Below are 22,750 nucleotides of genomic sequence, written 5' to 3' on the forward strand. Positions count from 1 at the left end.
CGAAGGGCCTGTTCCGCGCTGTAATGTTCTATGTTCTATGTTCTAGTGTATGATGATGAGTCCTTCATACACAGGAGTCCTTCACATACAGAAATAAACTCCTTGGAGTTGAACTCTGTTCTACAGGGATTCATAGTCATTATTCTGCCAAGGTTTAGAAACAAATCGTTAGAAGAACTGAGCATGGAGAGATATTCTGTGTGAAAGCAGTATAATTGGTATCCAAATGTAGATAGAAGTGTTGGTCAAAAGTTGTGATGTCTTTCAGAATGAGAAATCGTCCAATCAAGATTCCTTTCATACCATGTCAAATATGAGAAAAACATGGGGATGAGTACACATTAGTATCATCCATGGGGTTGAGTACACGTTAATGTCATTGAACTGGAAAAGGAAGAATACTTGATTTAGTCGATATATACAGCAAAGAAAGAGCAAAGCAATGAAGTGACGATAACCATTAATACATCAGACATGAAACTTGCAGAGCACAATGCTGGTTCGAAGGTCATGGTGAAAAACTATCAAGGGGAAGTATGTGATTGGAGTTGTTATAAAGAGATCAAGTTCATCTACATATCTGGTGAAGGTTGGAGAGCAACTCTATCAGTGTTGTGTAGATCATTTGCGTGAAAGAAAACATCTGACAGAATTTCTCTGACAGCCAGAACTGAAAGTCAGGAAGAAAGTGAAAGTCAAACTGAAAGTTTGTTGATTTTACAGAACCTAGCAATACAGCAACATGAGTCAGGGTCTTTGATTAAGATAAATCTAATCACTGTTGCAGTCCTAAACATTAAGTAGAGTTGCTAATAAAGTCAAAGTTCAGATTTGACCCAGTCAGAGAGGTTGAAAGAGCAGAATCAAGCTAACGGAAATGGAAGGAGATACTTGAGAAAAAGCCAGTTAATTGAAAATACGAAGGAAATAAGAAAAGAATTGTTCAATATTTCTTACCAAATGATATTTTTATTAAACATATTAAGGAAACATGTTAAGGAAAATAATTTTTTCGCGGAGATTACTCTGGAAGTATCTGTCATATATGTTTTGGTTGTGATTACAGTAAAAAGCAAATTCTTAAAATTTTAGGTATCGCTCATTTAGTCATATTCCATCCTGAGAGCTTCATGTGTCATTTGAGTATTTTTTTTAAGTGGGAAGGGAGTGTAGCACATGGCAACATTCAAACATTTTGTTTTGTTCCCCTCTCTGTTGTGGAGGTATAAATAAAACTAGATCAATCGTGTCTGCTTGCATTTTATTCAGTGTGACGCACAACAGCACCAGCATTGTCTGAAATTGTGGGCTTGGACCGATTCCAGGTCCCAGCTCTGTATTGGCCAAAGGTGCACTGACAAGGAATCTTATAGAGCGGTCTATTAAAAGTGGCTGCATCCATGTCCACCATCGAATTAAGAATGGCGGGTGGATTCAAGAGAGCAGAGGCCCAGTAGGAGGGTTCACAGTACTAGATGGACTGAAGGCCCACTAGAGAGGTGAGCTTTGCTAAGACAGTTGGAGAAGTGTGAATACTCTTCAGAATAGAGGTGCTCTTTGTTACATAGAATCATAGAACCCTACAGTGCAGAAAGAGGCCCTTCGGCCCATCGAGTCTGCACCGAACACAATCTCACCCAGGCCCGACCCCCCATATCCCTACATATCATACCCACTAATCCCTCTAACCTCCACTACCTTGGACACTAAGGGGCAATTTCATGGCCAATCAACCTAACCCGCACATCTTTGGACTGTGGGAGGAAACTGGAGTACCCGGAGGAAACCCACGCAGACACAAGGAGAATGTGCAAACTCCACACAGACAGCGACCCGAGCCGGGAATCGAACCCAGGACCCTGGAGCTGTGAAGCAGCAATGCTAACCACTGTGCTACCGTGCTTAAATGTTTAAAATAAGGAAGGGCCACTCCTCTTAGGGCCATCATGTGGAGGAGAAACGTCTCCAAAAGAAGTGTTATGGCCGAGCCTTTTCATTCCTATGACTCATTCATTGGAACACTGAGGGGAAGCACTGGCAGGCCTTCAGCCTCCTGTTGGCAGGCCACCTCCAGGCTGCTACTTTAAGACTCGATGTGGAGATGCCTGCGTTGGACCGGGGTAAACACAGTAAGAAGTCTCACAACACCAGGTTAAAGTCCAACAAGTTTATTTGATAGTAAACCCACAAGCTTTTGGGGTTTGCCCCTTTGTCAGGTGAGTGGAGAGTTCTGGTCTCAAACAGAACATATAAAGGCACACACAGTTTACAGAATACTGATTAGAGTGTGAGTCTTTACAGCTAATCAATTCTTAAAGGTGCAGACCATGTGAGTTTGCTCTCTGTGTTCTCTCTATATGCTCTGTTTGAGACCGGAACTCTCCACTCACCTGACGAAGGGGCAAACCCCGAAAGCTTGTGGGTTTACTATCAAATAAATTTGTTGGACTTTAACCTGGCGTTGTGAGACATTTTTTACTTTAAGACTCAGCAGGGGACAGACAGTCTGACCTCGGTATAGTACCATCAGTGTTTGCCTCTAAGTCGGACTGTAATGTAATGGACTAAGTCGGTCTAATTGGCTGCCTGCCACTGCTGTGGATGTAGCTGCTGCTGCTGTTAGTCTGGCTCTGGCAAAAGCATATGGAGATGAGAACATGTTGGAGAGCTGACCCGATGTGGGGTCCTCCGAATTTCCACTGCCTTCAGAGGGCTGATAAGGTTCCATCCCTGGAGAGGGGCAGCAACGGAAGGCCTTTTCAGACTGGATTGTCAGCCTCACACCTACATTCCTCAGATCTAATACCAGCTTCCTGAAAATGTGTCCCTTTTATCCCTCTGTAGGAGACTAGGGTTAATAGAACATAGAACATTACAGCGCAGAACAGGCCCTTCGGCCCACGATGTTGCGCCGACCAATTAAAAAGCAATGACCCTCTAACCTAAACCAATCCCTTTCCATCCATAAACCTATCCACGGACGCCCCCAAACTAGGCGCATTTACAACTGCAGCAGGCAGGGCATTCCAATCCCTCACCACCCTCTGGGTAAAGAACCTACCTCTGACATCCGTCCTATAACTACCACCCCTTAATTTAAAGCCATGCCCCCTCGTGCTAGCTTTCTCCATCCGAGGAAAAAGGCTATCACTGTCCACCCTATCCAAACCTCTAATCATCTTATATGTTTCAATAAGGTCCCCTCGTAGCCGCCTTCTTTCTAACGAAAACAACCTCAAATCCCTCAGTCTCTCCACATAGGACCTCCCCTCCATATGGGAATATTCGCTCAGACAGCGAAATTTTACCAAAAAAATGACAGTGTTGGAAATACGGAGTGTTCCCCACTGATGGTGCCAGCGTGATTTTGGACCGAATCTTATGCCTTATTGATGAAAATTTTTATGCCCATGAGAATCACGCTGCACTTGTGGCATGTTCTCTCTGATTCACCCACCCTGCAACAACTTAATTGCTGCATTCACTCAACAACTTAATTCCCCATTCACATGGGGAGCTCCATATAAATAGCTCCCCAGTGCTTGTTGCGCACAGACTGCAGGGGATGGTAGCCAAGAAGGCAGCACCTCACATTTCAGAGGGGGACCCTCACTAAGATGCTGGGTGGAGTGGAGCAGAGGCAGGACACACTCTATCGCTGCTCTAGGAGACAGCCTTCCAGCAGCATTGCCGTTTAGTTGGGCAGAATCGTATTATCTTGCTAGGTGGGAAGGACATAAGATCCTGGCCATGAATTAGGAGCAGCAGTAGGCCTCAAGCCTGCTCTGCCATTCGATAAAATCATGGCTGATCTGATTTTAACCTCAGTTCCACATTCCTGTCCACCCCACAGAATCTTTCACTCCCTTGTTAAGTCCATCTAGCTCTGCCTTAAAAATATTCAAATACTCCGCTTCTACCATGTTTTCAGGAAGAGAGTTCCAAAGACTCATGACCTGACACCATTTCTCCTCCTCTCTGTCTTAAGTGTGAAATGCCCCCTTTTTTTAAGCCTAAATTTCACTTTGTTCAACCACAGCACTCCTACCCTGTCTGCTCATGTCACCAATCTTGAGGAACCACTGCGCTCACCCCCTCATCCCTGTGGAGTGTGAGAATAGAGTAAGAAGTCCGACAACACCAGGTTTAAGTCCAACCAGTTTATTTGATAGTAATCCCACAAGCTTTCGGAAACGGTGTTCCTTCATCAGGTGTGTGGAAGGTTCTGGTCAGAGAAAGGTATATAAAGACACACACGGTTTACAGAATACTGATTAGAATGCGCGTCTTTGCAGCTAACCTGCTATTCAAGTCTTAAAGATGCAGACAATGTGAGTGGAGGTAGCATTAGCACAGGTTAAAGAGATGTGTATTGTCTCCAGACAGGACAGTAAGTGAGATTTTACAAGCCCAGGCAAGTCATGGGGGTTACAGATAGTGCGACATGAACCCCAGATCCCGGTTGAGGCCGTCCTCATGTGTGCCATCAACTTGGCTATCAGTCTCTGCTCAGCAACTCTGCGCTGTCGTGTGTCATGTGTCTACATCATCGAGTGTGAGAATTGGCAGGGCTATGTCCCTCGCACCCTCCTGCTGGCCCTCACTAAGGAAGGGCACTCCCTCTGCTGTGATATGGACACAAACCCAGGAAGAGGACACGGGAAGCGCTGTCTGTGTCTGTCTCCCAGTTCTGATTCTCCCACGTCCTCTCCACATCCACCCTGTCAAGACCCCTGATGTATTTTAATCAAATTGCCTGCTATTCTTCTGAAGTCCAGGAAATACAAGCTTAGCCTATCCAAACTTTCCTCACAAGGCACTCCATGTGTTCAACTGTAAAAAAATTGTGACAGAAGTTGGCTATTCAAACAATGCCACTGAACTATTAATTATTCACGAACTTTCACTCACTTCGTAGAAGTAGAGGGGTGATTTTGAGCTCCATCTGTGGGAATGACAGCGGGAGCTCAAAATTTGGAGGGTGCAATTCACGCCGGTGAGTTTCTGAGTTCCAGTGTTCCCAGCCCCTCACCGGTAGAGTGACCTGAAGCACACTGCGGATCCGCAGAATACTCATTTTCATACTTTAGCATGTCATTAGTGAGCACTCTGCCCGGATATTGAGCTGGCGCGACATCACACCAGCGCCATTTACAACAGCTGTACAAGAAGTGTGAATCTGGTGCCCTATCCGGGTGTGAGGCTAATTTTAACGGCAGAGCAGGGCCAACAAGATCATGAGAGGTGAAAAATCGGGTGTGAATTTGATTTTTCGCCTCCTATCCTATCTCACTGGCCCGCCATGCTGGTCAGTTGACTTGGCAAGCTGGCAAGATCCCACTCATTATTTATAAACTTCCTGATGGGGGCAAGATGTCTCATAACAAACAACTGAAGTGCAAGAACTGTTCTTGCGGAGGCACATATGCTGGTTATTCTTTACCAGCAACATGTGGCAAAAAACAATAAGGTAAATGTCCAAAAATCTACCTTTTTCTTTCGTGGTGTTGATTGAGGTGTTAGGTTGAACAGCGAGAATGACCTTGCTCATCTTCAAATAATACTACAGGATCTTTTACATCCACAATCCATCAGCAGGCTTATTGTCACATCGACTGTGAGCATTGTTTCAATTGACAGATTTATGAGTGGTTGATGGACTTTCGTGCAAATTTCATGTTTTGTAAGAGGTTTTTGAATGGCTGTTTATTTTGTCACTTTCACGAGCACTTCATGTAATGTTATTACAGAGTTAATAAACTCAGACACTGCAGGACAGGAGGTGGGATTATGATGCCATGAAATGCCTGACTCACAAGTCCTGACTCAAAGATGAAAATCTAGGCATACCTAGACCATTCCCATTGTAGTTCATTTCCAATGGTAAACGTTGACATCAAATTTGTGACCAAAGCTAATGACACCATGAAATTAAAAACAGAAAATGCTGGAAAAACTCAGCAGGATTGGCAGCATTTGTGGAAAGAGAAACAGGGTTAATGCCTTGGGTTCAATATGTTTTCTTCAGAACTGAAGAGAAACATGATGGGTTTGTGCTGTTGAAAAGTGGGGAAGGGTCAGGTGGAGCAACAAGGAAGGTCAGAGATAGAACGTAGAACATTACAGCGCAGTACAGGCCCTTTGGCCCTCAATGTTGCACTGAGCAGTGGAACCAATCTAATGACCCTCTAACCTAAACTATTCCAATATTATCCATATACCTATCCAATGACCATTTGAATGCCCTTAAAGTTGGCGAGTCCACAACTGCTGCAGGCAGGGCATTCCACGCCCTTACTACCCTCTGAGTAAAGAACCTACCTCTGACATCCGTCCTATAATTACCACCCCTTAATTTAAAGCTATGTCCCCCCGTATTAGCCATGATAGGTTAGAAGGTGGAAGAGATTGGCCCAAGCAGGTGTCAAATATTATTATTGGCTATCCCTCGCTAATGATTTTCTGACTCCATGAGAAAATGACTGATTCAGGATCCATGGGGTGTTATGGCCTATAGAGCATTTGTTGTCACATGGGATGTTAGGTCATTATGTTTGGATCATGACATCTTTTTTGCAGTGCTCCCTTTTTCTCTTCATTTTGTTATTGCTGGGTGTCAAATTGATGGGAACCTTTCCCACAGACTCTGCTGTCGTCTGGTTTGGTCCAAGAGGATGGTCTCCCAGGAGTTGATGTCAATGTTGCATTTCTTCATGTTGGCTTTCAGCACATCCTTGAAGTGCTTTCTTCTGTCCTCTGGTGCACCTGCCCTGACTCTGCTGGGAGAAAAAAACCTGCTTTGAAAGCCATTCGAAATATTCAACCTAACGAAGCTGATGGAAGATAATCATAGCCTCAATGCTTGTGAGAGGGCACTGATGTTGTATGTCTGTCCTCCTACCTAATATGTAAGATTTTCTGCAGGCAGCATTGATGCTGTGACTCCAGTGCTTTGAGGTACATCCATTTTCAGCCTGGCAGAGTAAAGAAGGGATTGTTTGGTAAACCATGAGCTTGGTTTCAGTTTTGATGTCACAAACTTCAAACACTTGCTTCCTCAGGGAGCCAAATACATTGGTGATTCCCTGGAGATGAGACCACCCCAACCTTGGTCTTTGAACTCTTAATACGCTGATGAAGTGTTAATAGCAGAGTAAAGGATAGCGCTATCTGAAAGTAAAACACAAGAGCAAGATACAGACTGACGATAGGGGAAAAAGTACAAAATAGCGGATAGATTTCATGGTTTAAAGTTGCTGAACTCAGTGAATCCTGAAAGCTGTAAAGTGCCTGATCAGAAGGTGAGGTGTTATCCCTTAAGCTTACATTTGGTTTCACTGGAACAGGAAATTTCGTGTGGAGTATGTACAATTTTTTGAAAAGATATTTTGTTTTTAATTACTAATAAGCACTTTATCTTTCTGTTTACATTAATATGGATTAATATTTTCTGAGGCCTTGAATAAGAAGGTTAAACAGGAAGTTTCTAGTTCAAACAGATATGGACGTGACTGCTGACAAGGATTGCTTTGTGTGGGTCTCCAGATATGTGTAGATGCACGTGTGGCAGATTTTCTGACGCAAATCACACATGTTAGAACAGCAACAGTTCATACACACGCAACATGGATGTTGGTCTCCCCACACTGTTTGTATTTTACAGCTCCTGACAGAGGGCTTTGCAGGGGATTTTCACAAGAAGCACTCCTGATCGATTACAGTAACTTCACAAGGAAACGAGTGGACATTCCAGATGGACCCATGAATGGAATCACTGCAGAAATTACAGTGGCTGATCAGGAGAACATGCAAGGCAGTTCCAGGTGCGCCAGTACCTGCTGAGAGCATGTACTGGGAATCTGGACCTGGAAGTTAGTACGTTTCAATGAATGAAGCTTAGCACTGGGAGTTCTGATTTGTAACATCAAACCTATTCTTTGTGCTGAGGTCGTTTCACTTGCTTGTGTCTTTGCTTAGGGACAGTTTCCATGTATCTACACAGGATGGCGAAGGTATGTGGAAATCATGGCACGATAGAGACCAAAGTATCCGATTGTTGAAGCAGTTGTTGATTAAAACATGCAGTTGTTGATCAAAAAGAGTGACCGGTAATTGAGGGCAGAAGGAAGGTTTCTGTACAGGGAGTGCACATCATCTGCGTTGTTTTTCACAATATGTAGATCACACAGTTATTTCTGCATGTCACTTGATTTTAGGCATGTGCGCACCGTTGGAAGAACATACAGTATCAGTCAGAACACATCCTGCCTCATGGAGCCTGCTACATCATTCCACCTAATTTATCCAGAAGGACAAAAGAACTTCTTCCCTGCTACCAAGGTAAAGTACATGCTATATTATCACTATATGAGAGGCTAATCTAGACATTGGGCTTAGAAAAATTGGCATATTTTGCAGTAGTTCTCCAGACACAAGTTCTTTAGTCACCAGTCGCTTCTTTGGTTTTTCAGCTGGGCGCAAGTTGTGGGGAAGGAATAGTGATTACTGATTTTTTTAAACCGTCTAATCCTGGTTTCAAAAGATGGAGAATTAGTTTCCATTGTTTGGGGCGTGGTGCCTGTGTATGACTGGAACTGCTTCATATATGATGGGATCAAAACCATTTGCTATCCATTCAAATAGCATTTCAATCTGAAAGTGAACCGCATGCTCTGAAAATCTCTCAGTAATAGATGCTATATAAAAGAGATATCTATGTACTTATACAAAACAGATATAGACGTTCTTTGTGACATCATGACTTGACAGTGAACATCTGCAATGATAATATCACAGGACAAAATGTCTGCTCTGAGCTACATTAAACTGGTACCAGTAAACGTACCCCAATCTCCCCTCTGTCTCCAACCTGTGGCACCACAGCCTTGGATCTGGACCACATAATCTTAAGTGCAGGTATATTTTGATTCGTTGGAAAAATGGCATTTATCATAAGAACATAAGAACATAAGAAGGAGCAGGAGTAGGCCATCTAGCCCCTCGAGCCTGCCCCGCCATTCAACAAGATCATGGCTGATCTGTCGCTGCTCAGTTCCACTTTCCCGCCCTCTCCCCATAACCCTTAATCCCCTCTCTTATCAAAAACCCATCAACCCGCGTCTTAAAAATATTTAGCGATGCAGCCTCCACCACTTCAACGGGCAGAGAATTCCAGAGATTCACCACCCTTTGAGTGAAGAAGTTCCTCCTCAACTCCGTTCTAAACCGCCCCCCTTTTATCTTGAGGCTGTGCCCCCTAGTCCTACTGTCCTTTCTGAGCGGGAAGAGTCTCTCCACCTCTATCCTATCCATCCCATTCATCATCTTATACGTCTCAATGAGATCTCCCCTCATTCTTCTAAACTCTAACGAGTACAAGCCCAGTTTATTCAGCCTCTCCTCATAGCTCAACCCCCTCAACTCCGGTATCAGCCTAGTAAACCTCCTCTGCACTCCCTCCAAGGCCAAAATATCTTTGCGCAGGTGCGGCGCCCAAAACTGCACACAGTACTCCAGCTGCGGCCTCACCAATGCCCTATACAGCTGCAGCAAGACCTCCCTACTTTTATATTCAATCCCCCTCGCTATGAAGGCCAGCATCCCATTCGCCTTCCTGACCACCTGCTGCACCTGCAAGCTGGGTTTTTGCGACTCATGCACAAGGACCCCGAGGTCCCTCTGCACCGTCGCCTGCTGCAGTTTTTCGCCCCGTAAGTAATAGTCCTTCCTACCATTCTTCCTACCAAAGTGGACCACCTCACACTTGCCAACATTAAATTCCATTTGCCATTTCCTGGCCCATTCGCCCAGCCTATCTAGATCCTTCTGCAGACTCTCCACACCCTCCGCACAATTTGCCGTTCCCCCAATCTTGGTGTCATCAGCAAATTTCGACACCCTACACTCGGTTCCCTCCTCCAGATCATCTATATAAATGGTAAATAGCTGAGGCCCCAGCACCGACCCCTGGGGCACTCCACTAGTCACCATCCGCCAATCCGAATAGCACCCATTGACCCCCACTCTCTGCCTCCTATTTGACAACCAATCCTCTATCCACGCTAACACCCTACCCCCAACTCCATGTCCCCTGACCTTCTGCAATAACCTCTTGTGAGGTACTTTGTCAAACGCCTTCTGAAAATCTAGAAAGACCACATCCACCGGCTCTCCTCTATCCACCGCCCTAGACACATCCTCATAGAACTCCAGTAAATTTGTCAGACGCTGTATCGTTAGTGGATAAACCCTGAATTAGAATACTCAAGATTGTTATTTATTGGCAACCTGAAATTTATGTAAATTGATGGAAGCAGAGATATAAACTTGTAAAAGTGGACCCTGCACTCCGTGAATGGCCAATGAGAACAAAAGCTTGACCAATTCCTGCTCAATAACTGATCGTAGGACACTTCAACATGTGGCACATTACTTTTCAAATCAAAACCATTTCTAAAGCTACTTAACATATTCTGCTTTAAAGAGACGGTCCACCTGGTTTATTTAATAAATTCACCCACTAAAATTAGTTCATACTGGTTAAACTCTCAGTGACATTGAAGGGGAAATTGCTAAGCTTGATGGCACGAGGGAACTGCTTAATCTTCAAACAACTGAATTAAAAAGGGTACTTCATAACAACTAAATTGATGATGTAGGGCTGGGTGTTGGGATGCTTTTGAACCAGACGCTCTGGATTTTGAACCAGATGGACTAGTAGACATACTGACCGAAAATCAGACAGGAAACCCTACCATTGTTATAAATAAAATTAGTCTGCAGTACATTTTCCAATGGGGAAAATTTAGATCGCTTTGATCAGGTCAGCTACAATGCCTTAATGCTTCGCCTGCATGGCTGTCAATCAGAGAACACGCCAGAATAATAACAAAGTTAAGCCAGAGTTCCCAACTGATAACTGTATGTGGCATTCTCCAATTTCTGGCAGCCAATCCTTGAAGCCCAGGCAACCCAATCTGATAGCACTTACATTTTCTGTTCATGAACATTTCCTCTTTGAACTTCATAGACTTGGAGTTTAGAAAGACTCCTCTTCATACTATTGGTGGATCTGCCCTGAGTTGGAACACCAAGGGCGGAATTTTCCCATTTTCAGCAGAATGGTACGGTGGGTGGGAAAGATGACATTGATTCTCTGCCTTCTTGTTTGGCTGATAGTTGGGGGAAAAAAGAGTGAGGGGAAGGGTCCCACGACACAACACTGACAGGGAGGGCTCTCTGGTTTTTACAGACCATCCCCCCCACTTAGCCGCCCCATTTAACATCAGGATTCTTGTTACATCAGTGGCAGGGAGTGGGGACAATTGTCTTCTGCCTTTATGTTGGTTTGAAACGCGATGTGGGTGTCTCATGGAATTTTTCACTCTTATCACTGACCTTGCCCGACAAAAAAAACAGGAGTGGAAATTCCACCACCCCCCAAGCCTCCCAAACCTTGTTTGTATCAGTAACTTTGAATGTCACTGAGTGACACTCCAATGCTATGTATTGTGTGTGGCACTTGAAGAAAATATTTTTACACTCCTGTGTTAAGTGAAATATTTTAGAATGCTTCCTGTTTCTGTGGAGCTAAGTGGTTTTCCCAGTGCATTTCCACAAATTGATGTTTTCTTCTAGAGAGTTTCACAGCCAATGCACATTCACACAGCTGCTAATTGTATTATTTCCCTTAACAAAAACTTGCAGATCAGAGGCTAAAATGATGCTGACATTTGCTGAATTCACCGGTATTTCAATTTCCATCTCAGTGTGAGACTTCAGTGGATTTGGGAAGTCTGAGAGGTTCAAAGCTGAGACACCATGGGCGAAACTTTACGTGGAGAGCATAGGTTCCGCTGCCAGGGACGAACGTGGGGTTGACTCCACTTTGATAAGGCAGTGGGACCCAGGGTCATATTTTGGCAGTGGCAACCAAATAAGGGCAGTGGCTAATTAAGGACAGCAGCCACCCCAAGGGCTGCCAGTCAATCAAACAACTGACAATATTCTCTCCCTCAATGTCAACAAAACAAAGGAGATCGTCATCAACTTCAGTAAGCGTAAAGGAGAAGATGCCCCTGTCTACATCAGTGGGTATGAAGTAGGAAGGGTCGAGAGCTTCAAGGTTTTAGGTATCCAGATCATCAACAATCCTGTCCTGGTCCCCCCATGCCGACACTATAGTTAAGAAAGCCCACCAATGTCTCTACTTTCTCAGAAGACTAAGGAAATTTGGCATGTCAGCTACAACTGTCACCAACTTTTACAGATGCACTGTAGAAAGCATTCTTTCTGGTTGTATCACAGCTTGGTATGGCTCCAGCTGTGCCGAAGACCGCAAGAAACTACAAAAGGTTGTGAAGTTAGCCCAATCCATCATGTAGACCAGCCTCCCATCCATTGACTCTGTCTACAGTTCCCACTGCCTCGGCAAAACAGCCAACATAATTAAGGACCCCAAGCACCCTGGACATTCTCCCTTCCACCTTCTTCCGTCAGGAAAATGATATAGAAGTCAAGGGTCAGGTACCAACCAACTCAAAAATAGCTTCTTCCCTGCTGTCGTCAGACTTTTGAATGAACTTACCTTGCATTAAGTTGATCTCTCTCTGCACCCTAGCTGTGTCTGTAACGCTACATTCTGCAGTCTCTCGTTTCTTTCTCTATGAACAGTATGCTCTGTCTGTACAGCGTGCAAGAAACAATACTTTTCACTGTATGTTAATATATGTGACAATAATAAATCAATACAAAACATCCAGCAGCTCAGTAGACGTAGCAGTCCCACAAGGAGCAGTGATGACTACTGGGGCTGCGGGATGTGCGCCAGGTCAAGGTAGTGTGGTCTGGGGAAAGTGGGGACAGTCCAGGCAGCTATCAGAATGAGCCGGACACTCCGAGTAGTTGCCGCTGTTGCATTTGGGTGGCCATTGCTGTTGAATTGCCCCTCCAAGACCAAGGGGAATTTGAAAAGGAGGAAATTTCCTTCCCACTCTGGAGTCTGTTAGGAGATTGCCAGGTTTCACTGAACAGTCACACCACTGGATGGAAGATTCCCAAATGCTGCTAAAATGTCACTGGGGCGGGGGGGAACAGGACGAGGCCCTTAACTGGCCACAGTGGGCTGTCTGCCACTTTCTGGCAGAATGGTATGGACAATGGGAGGATGATGGGCATTCTGCTCGTTGCCTTTTTGTGCCATTGTGCCACCCTTTCCACCTCCCAGCTGGTCCCCAAAAGGCTGGTAAAATTCAGACCCACATTCTGAATTCTGAACCCACAATGTTGAAATGGCGGCGTGGGTTCATTGGGCCGGAGGGCCTGTTTCCCGTGCTGTGTTGTTCTTTGTTTTGTTATTCTTACTGCCCTTAATGCAGGTTTTTTCCTTTAAGGGCCCCGTGATGTATACCATCAGCAATTGAACAATTTCAAATGCAGAACTGTCAACAGCGTTGACTCGCAAGTTTCTGGTAAAAATTTTCACTAATAAATTGTGAATGCTTTTTGTGCAGAGTACAAGAAGAAGTATGGTGAGGAACATGGCTCCTGCCAGGCTGGAATAGCAGGCCATTTTGTTGAGGTAAATAATCTTTTTGCTTCGCTGAGATCTTATAGTGGAATATTGTACAGTGCCTAAACTATTGCAATCTGGACACCTTCTTCAAACTGTAGGACTTGGGTGTTCACTCCCATTCAGATTAATAGCATGAAAATTGGATTCAGTGTGAGAGACACTGAGCTCAGACACTTAGCCCAGATTTGAGAAGTAGTTTGGGGTCATTGCACTGATGGACTGCTATTGTGACAGTTGGAAACAGTGTTGGTGCTGTAGTCAGACCTCCATTCAAGACTTGCTTTAATGATCAGAGCAGAGCAGGGAAACTTTCAAACCTTAATTGAATGAGACGCTACAATTTTGAGAGTAAAGCATTGATTTCATCATGTTGCATCCTTGCTAACTGGAAAATTGGGAGCAAAAAATAGTTGAGGGCACGAGACACTGCATCTGGAAAGAGCATGGTGATTTTTCTGCTTTTATCTGGCCCATTGCTAACACAGGGACCCAGGTTTCTGCTCCTCGGTCAGGGATGCAGAGACAGGAGAATTTCCCGGCTCTGTGCGTTTTAAAAAGGGTTGCCTGAAGTTGGAATTTTCATTTGTGTGGGTGTGGGGTGGGGGAACCCTCCAGCATTCATCCAGCCCTCGCACACTCCCCATGATCCCCCATGCCAACCTATACTATATCATGTCCACCACTCATGGCCCCTCAGACACCCTATTCCCATATCCTCATGTCCCTTTACTGCCCCGGTGTCAACCCATGCCCCCCTCCCTTTGGAAAATTCCAGCTTTGGAGTTTCACAATCCTGGCCTATCAGTTGCTTTTTTAACCACTTGCCTTTAGTTGTATCTGTAAACCAAGCATGCATGAATCCAGGCCTATCTCCTGTCATGCCTCTCTAAAAGAGGAAGTGCCATATTTGGGGGGCAGGATTTCAGGCCATATCTAAGATTTTCACCACAATGGAGAGCTTTTCCCTTTTAGTGAAAATCTAGCCTGGAATTGGAAAGTTAATTCAAAGTGAATTAAGGGGATAAATAAGGGGATCTTATTGAAACATATAAGATGATTAGAGGTTTAGATAGGGTGGATAGTGATAGCCTTTTTCCTCGGATGGAGAAAGCTAGCACGAGGGGGCATGGCTTTAAATTAAGGGGGGGTAGCTACAGGACGGATGTCAGGGGTAGGTTCTTTACCCAGCGGGTGGTGAGGGATTGGAATGCCCTGCCTGCTGCAGTTGTAAATGCGTCTAGTTTGGGGGCGTTTAAGAGATCTCTGGATAGGTTTATGGACGAAAAGGGATTGGTATAGGCTAGTGGGTCATTGTTTTTGTAACTGGTCGGCGCAACATCGTGGGCCGAAGGGCCTGTTCTGCGCTGTAATGTTCTATGTTCTATGTTCTATGTTCTATGACTGAGGTGGAGAAAGTGTTTAGCCCCTATCTTGTTAAATGGAAAGATACAATACAAAGCAACTTTTTATCAACAACAGCATGCACCCTGATTGATTAAGATGTACTTTCTAAGCAATTGCTGTAATGTACATTCTCTAGGGTAATACAGACTCTGATCTAACACACTCTATGTGGCATCCTTTCTAACAGTAATTTTATAAATGTGTTTCTTGGGGCAGTTCCCTGACATATATGTATTAGAAGATCAAGATTGGTGGAAAGTCCACCAGTCTTTCAACCTACAGTATCTCTGCTAACCTGACCTGCTGTGAAGTAGGATTTCATTCAATACTGAATAACTCTCGATCATCTGGTGTGGCAAATCCTAATGTTTGATTGAAGTATGAAATGGCAAAGAAAGGATGCCAAATTGATTTGTTTTTATTATTTAAATCTTCCACTTAGGAACTTCTTCTCGTTTTCCAGTAAGTTCTCATGGTTAATTGTTTAAAAATAAATTAGTGTAAAATCCTAATTGATGGTGAGTGGTACTACATGTTGCTATATTGGTAGCTTGGTCAGAATCTTTACACGACACTTACAACTAAATGCCTGGAACAGAATTAAAATGTGAACAGAATTAAAATGTGGTTCTTTTGGCTCTTCCTTCCACCTAAAAAAGCACCTCCTCGCAGGTTGGGTTAACCATTTCGAACACTGAAAATCATTTGCTGCTTTTAAAGTGCGCTCATGCTTCACATCATGTATCAGCTGCAGAGAGCGGCACATTGTGGCTTTAAAATAGTCTTACTTAAGAAATTCTTAATTCTTGATTTCTTCTACTAAACTGTACAAAGAGAAATGTATTTCACATTTTTCTCGGAACTCTTACAGGAGCTCTCTGAGTGATGTTTGCTGAGCTGCTGGGAGGGGGCGTTCTCTTTTTGTTCTTATATGTGAGCTTTCGATCACATTCTCAGTTCCTATCTGGGACATCACTGCCACATAACCTTACAAAAAAAAGTCTGTGTGCCAGAATCATCCCTGAGCATCTCCACTACAAGCTTTTCCCTCGTGTGCATTTTCTACATACTGTTGATTAATAAATGCTACTTTTAAAAACAAAAACTCATCCTATGAGACATTGGCCATTCTGACCTGCTTTAGTGCTATATTCAGATTGGGTGTTCTGAAGAATAATTATTGTATAAAGGTTAAAATTTTTTACACAGAAGGTGGTGGTTGCCTGGAACTCACTGCAGGGGGAGGAACTGGAAGCAGATATGATGACTTTTAAGAGGCGTCTTGACAAATACATGAATAGGATGGGAATAGAGGGATACGGTCCCCGGAAAGATAGAGGGTTTTAGTTCAGTTGGGCAGCTTGGTTGGTGCAGGCTTGGAGGGCCGAAGGGCCTGTTCCAGTGATGTAATTTTCCTTGTTCTTTGTGTTACTGGGAGTCCTTTTTTGCTCAAGGTATTCTCTCATGTTAGATAAAAGAATAATAGCAGAATTCTGACATTTTTGTGAAAAGATTGACTGAATTGGTTGTAACGGCGAGGACCTTAATGAGTGACGTTGATACTGCATTGACATGGTTAAGATGTTGCTCAGCAACCTTTCCTCAAGAATAGAACTGGCTGTTGATAATGGATGTTGTGAAAACCAGTCCACTGGGTTGAGCTTCCCTGGCTGGCACTCAATGTGGAGCTTATTCTCTTGTTGTTTGGTATTGAATACTGCATTCAAATAGGTGGCTAGCTCATAGAATCATAGAACCCTACAGTGCAGAAAGAGGCCCTTCGGCCCATCGAGTCTGCACCGAACACAATCCCAACCAGGCCCTACCCCCATATCCCTACATATTATACCCACTAATCCCTCTAACATGCATCCCTGGACACTAAGGGCAATTTCTTAGCTTGGCCAATCAACCTAGCCCGCACATCTTTTGGACTGTGGGAGGAAACCGGAGTACCTGGAGGAAACCCACGCAGACACAAGGAGAAAGTCCAAACTCCAAACAGACAGTGACCCGAGCTGGGAATCGAACCCAGTACCCTGGAGCTGTGAAGCAGCAGTGCTAACCACTGTGCTACCGTGCCGCCCTCAGTGGATTGTTGAACAAGCTGCAGTCAGCTTGTTCAACAATGATCGGTATTACGTTGAACTTATTTCCATACAAGCAGAGATAAAATGTAAGATACCCCATGTGAGTAAGAGTGCTTCTCTGTTTGCGAATAGTGTGCTTGACAGACATGAGCGATTTGCTTACCATTACAATGTGTGCTGTAGAACACTCCCACTTGGTGGCCTTTGTCTGATTGCATAAGGGGGGAAGATGTCATCGCGAGGTTAGGAATGATGTGACGATAGTGTACGATGAATTCTAGTAGATTCCAGACTTCTTGCATTTTTGTAGCATCTGCAATGTTTGCAATAACTTCAAATTTTTGTAGTTCAGGTGACATTCCTTCATTGCTAAACCCATGACTGAAGAATTTGATTCTGCTTTCATTGAGTAAGCACATGGTGAGGTTGCAGTCTGTGAGACATTGTAGGTCTGTCATTTTCAGTGTAACCTAGATGAGGATGTTGTCATGATGTTCAGTGTGCCTTCAAGTTCTTGAATTGCCGACTGTAACCTGTGCAGAAATAGCGCAGCTGCTGAATTGATCTCTTGTATCAAAACAGTCTAACGTAAATGGAGAATACACCACTTGCTTCTGCAAATTTGATTTGTTGCTGAGTTACATTGAGGTCAAGTTTACTGAAGTTTTTTAGTTCATTTATTATTGTCAAAATTAGGCTTACATTAACACTGCAATGAAGTTAGTGTGAAAACCCCCGAGTGTTTAGCACCTTTCACCTTGACTATGATATCATTGATTGTTGGTGTCAAGTGTTTTTCCTGTTGCTTTGCTTGATGAATGCAGGTTCTAAGCGGGTTCTTATTCTTGGGTTTCTTGATGACTGGTATGGGTGAGACCCATAGTCAGGCCGGTGCTGATGTTCTTTCTCCATCTCCATCTTGGCATGGACTGGTATTCATCGCCATTGATGTATGACTGGGGCCACATCAGACCCTACATGCAACTTACATGTAACACCTTTCAGTTTGTCAGTATCAGTGAAATGGTCAGCAAACAGTTTGAAAATGTTGTTGGTATGTGTAGGGATCATGTTTGTGGTAGCAATCATGTGTAGTTTGCTGTCATTCTCTAGATATACAAAGAAATTAGCATTGCTTTCAATGTCTTCGAATGGGACAGGTGTTTCAAAAGTCTGGAGAAGTTTCAGTGGTTTATCACTATTGTAGGGAAAAGTTTTTGTATTCCCTGGTTTGCAGAGAATGAGCTATTTCTGAAGTTTGTTGAACATTTTGTCTCCCTCGTCACTTACCGAAGGTCCAGTATCTAGGATAACATCTACATCTCAGCAGGCAACAGTTAGTGTCACATGTGGTTGGTTTCTGTGTCTGAAAGAGAGCACAGAAGTAAATTTAGGGCCATCCGCCTCTACATCCGCTTGCCCTTGTCCTGCGATACAGATACATGGTATTCTTCTGTTGTACTGGCCTGAGTGGTTTATTTTGCTGACGAGTAACAAACATGGGTGAAGTGGTCGGCTTTTCCACAGCTTTATGCTATTTACCAGCGCAGAACATTCTGATGTGGATAAGCACCAGCTCAGAGGAAACATTCTTTGGGAAAGTCGCAACTGCTACTTTGCTTTGCAGCTAGTTTCCTGGCACCCGAGCGATGGAAAGTGTTAACAGGAATTGAACTTGCATGTGGTGGTTACTGTTGGCAACCTTAACTTCAGTAGCTCTGGACTTGGAAAGTAACAATGATCTTGCAAACTCCAACAACTCTGACAGCTTTGTGCCTTTCTCAACAGCTCTTTGACTTAGTTGACTAGAGATATGACTTTTGATTATTTGTGTTTTGTTTTCACATCCAACCTCATCAAAGTCACAGCTGGTTACTAGTTGCCTCAATCGGGTCCAATATTAACCGGTCATCTCCTCTGCTTCTTGCTTGGTGCGTCAGAAGACAACTGTTTCATAAATGTAATTTTCCTTGGGCGTGAAAATGGTTGTTATTGCATTTTTACTGAGTTGTAGTCATTTTGCTCAAAAAATACCCTCAATTCTTCACTGCCACAGTGGAGAAACCTTTTTGCTGTTGTCATCTGTGATTGTTAACCTTCCATTGAACCTTGAAATGTCACAGCCCCTTTTGCTAATGTGGGAATACAGATGATAGTGCCGGATGCATGCATATTCCAACTTGTACAGCACCATGTTCATCAACAATGTTAAGATAAAACTTCATAATGATCCGTCATTTTTTTTTAATTGGACGGTCGTGCAGGCTTTTCTCTTGCCAATCTGAAGCTGGAATGTTGATTGTATGTTCCTAATATCGTCTGTGTTCTCTAAATCTCCAACTTACATGCAGAAATTAGACAGATGCCTCATTTCTCATCATTCTGCCACCATTGTGAAGTTCTTGGATAGAAGCAGTCATAACTTCAAAGATATATAGAATTAGAATGGCGTGAGTTGTGAAACATAGATTTTTTAATCACCTTTTCAAACAAGCTCCCTGTGCTGGTGCACTTGTGCATGATAGCCTCAGGTGCACAAAAAGCACAACACAATTTTCAAAATGCTACAGGTAGCACCATCACTGACTGAGCTGGCGAGGTCCTGATATGTATACCTGCCAGACTGCGCCTGTGAAAGATGGTGAGTTAATCAAATGATGGAAGAATCAACTTGAACTCCTCACCAATCTACGTGTTGTAGTTGCATCTATGCATGATAATATTGGAAGGAGTGACCAGTGCCCAGGTCTTGTGGAGACCAAGTCCCATCATCTCATGTAGCATAGCCTCCATTGTGTTCTATGGCACTATCACCATGCTAGGTTATGAATAGACTCAATACTGGGTATCCTTTAGATACCGTGTGGACCACTAGGTGCAAGGAAAACAGTGTTTCTGCACAAGGTGCAGCTCATGGCTCGCATATCCCTTATTCTGCCATTACCACCAAGCTAGGAGGTCAACTCTGGTTCCATGGAAAGTGTAGGAGAATATACTAAAAGCATCATCAGGCATTTCTAAAAATAAACCTGACAAAGCTGCAACTCAATGAAGCCATTAGCACAGTCAATCACACCGTCCTTTTCCAACACATATTCATTATTTTGATTAGGGGAAATCCTTTTCTTGGTTCCACAATTACCTGTACAATTGTAGGCAGAATCACTCTTGAAATTGCTTCCATTCTTTCTGCTGCAACTGAAGTCTCTTGAGGAATTTTCTATGGTTTCTTATTCCTCATCTACATGCTATCCCTTGTCACCATGAATATGGTCACATTGCATATGAGCTATAACTCTTCACCATTCAACTATCTCAGTGTTGTCAGACTAATTGATCAAGCCACAATTGCCTTCAGTTAACCTCTAAGAGTACTATAGCTTTGTCATTGATATTATCTCTGGCCGCTAGATTGTTGAACTAGATTGTTTGAACCTCAGAGTAGTTCCGATTGGCATTCGTACCTGGACATAGCCCCTATTCTGTGCTGCTGCTTGGTAAGTGGAGAGATGGCAGACTGCTTTGCAGTTCCACAATTCATTCATTGGATGTGGGCATCACAGGCTGGCTAGCGTTTGTTGCCCATCCCTGGTTGCTCCTGAACAGAGTAGCTTGCTAGGCCATTTCAGAGAGCAGTGAGAGTCAACCACATTGCTCTGGCTCTGGAACCGTATGTAGACCTGTCCAGGTACATGACTCACATCTCTCCACATTGGCTTTGATAAAGGGTGCTGAAATTGTTAATGTTCCAACCATTCAGACATTCAGAAGATTGCAGGGCTCTTTGTCCTGGTGGACAGGTATTCTTGGATTGGCCAGCCTAGGTTTTGAAATGCAGATTGCCTTTGCGTGGTCCCCTTTTAATTTGGTGTTTGGTTGAAAGGGTTGCTTTAGCAATAACAAGATGTGAGTTTCTCTGATATTACCATATTAGCTTCTATTGTTCAAAAGTCACAGACAGATATAGTTTCAGCTGTTTTAAAAGGTTATTGTCCAGTTTTTAAATTTCTAGAAGTTAGCCATGAGGAGATATCATACAAAAATATCGGGTGTGGGGGCATATTACTGTTACACCTACCTCTGAATTTTGGGTTCAATTCCCAATTCACGTCTTGAGCACCAAAACCAAGACTGACGCTCCAGTGTAGTACAGAAGCTGCACTGCCAGAGTTGCTGTCTTTTGGATGAGATGTTAAACTGAGGCTCCATCTGCTTATGTAGGTAAATGTGAAAGATACCATGGCACTATTATGAAGAAGAGCAGTGGAATTATCTCTGGCCAATATTTGTCCCTCACAGTAAACTGATTAGCACAACTTAACTACCAAGTTTCTTACATTACAACAGTGAGTATTACCATTGTACGTCAAAAGGTACTACATTGGCTATAAAGTGCTTTGGGACACATGATGGTTGTGAAAAGTGCTACGTAAATGTAAGTCTTTCTTATTGGATCAGGAATTGGCTAGCTGATAGAAGACAGAGGGTGGTGGTTGATGAGAAATATTCAACCTGGAGTTCAGTTACAAGTGGTGTACCTCAAGGATCTGTTTTGGGGCCACTGCTGTTTGTCATTTTTATAAATGACCTAGATGAGGGTGTAGAAGGGTGGATTAGTAAATTTGCTGACGACACCAAAGTTGGAGGAGTTGTAGACAGTGAGGATGGATGTTACAGCTTGCAGAGGGACATAGATAAGCTGCAGAGCTGGGCCGAGAGGTGGCAGGTGGAGTTTAATATGGAAAAGTGTGAGGTGATTCACTTCGGTAAGAATAACAGGAGTACAGAATGTAGGGCTAATGGAAGGACTCTTAGTAGTGTTGACGAGCAGAGAGATCTCGGGGTACATGTGCATAGCTCCCTGAAAGTTGGCACCCAGGTTGATAAGGTTGTTAAGAAGGCGTACGGTGTGTTAGCTTTTATTAGTAGAGGGATTGAATTTCGGAGCTGTGAGGTCATGTTACAACTGTACAAAACTCTGGTGCGGCCGCACTTGGAGTATTGCGTACAGTTCTGGTCGCCGCATTATAAGAAAGATGTGGAGGCATTGGAAAGGGTGCAGAGGAGGTTTACCAGGATGTTGCCTGGTATGGTGGGAAGGTCTTATGAGGAAAGGCTGAGGGACTTGAGGTTATTTTCATTGGAGAGAAGAAGGTTACGAGGTGACCTGATTGAGGCATACAAGATGATCAATGGATTGGATAGGGTGGACAGTGAGAGCCTTTTACCTCGGATGGTGATGGCTAACACAAGGGGACATAGCTTTAAATTAAGGGGTGGTAATTATAGGACGGATGTCAGAGGTAGGTTCTTTACTCAGAGGGTAGTAAGGGTGTGGAATGCCCTGCCTGCAGCAGTTGTGGACTCGCCAACTTTAAGGGCGTTCAAATGGTCAGTGGATAGGCATATAGATAACATTGGAATAGTTTAGGTTAGAGGGTCATTAGATTGGTTCCACTGGTCGGCGCAACATCGAGGGCCAAAGGGCCTGTACTGCGCTGTAGTGTTCTATGTTCTATTGATATTTTGTCCATTATAAATGACTACTTCTAACCTTTTGTAATGTCGCTTGACTCAAACGGAAAATTCTTATTTCAGATTTAAACCTTTTGTTTGTACTGAGTTCGTTTTCATTGAAATTCCTTCTCTAGCTCTGCAATCCTTCCAGAATTATTCATTACTC

At 43.7% G+C, this 22,750-nt stretch overlaps 1 protein-coding gene across 2 annotated transcripts in view; it reads left to right on the forward strand.

Moving 5' to 3' along the window:
* Window positions 1-22,750, forward strand: part of itga9 (integrin, alpha 9) — a 424,393-nt gene that overhangs the window by 30,789 nt on the left and 370,854 nt on the right. For both annotated transcript variants that reach the window (XM_080193712.1, XM_080193713.1), the window contains 2 exons: window positions 8,217-8,340; window positions 13,512-13,579. In XM_080193712.1, the coding sequence (XP_080049838.1) occupies window positions 8,217-8,340; window positions 13,512-13,579 (192 nt within the window). The remainder of the gene's footprint in view (window positions 1-8,216; window positions 8,341-13,511; window positions 13,580-22,750) is intronic.

Source organism: Carcharhinus amblyrhynchos, chromosome 8 (genome assembly GCF_965287045.1).
Source record: "Carcharhinus amblyrhynchos chromosome 8, sCarAmb.v2.hapA, whole genome shotgun sequence".
NCBI lineage: Eukaryota > Metazoa > Chordata > Chondrichthyes > Carcharhiniformes > Carcharhinidae > Carcharhinus > Carcharhinus amblyrhynchos.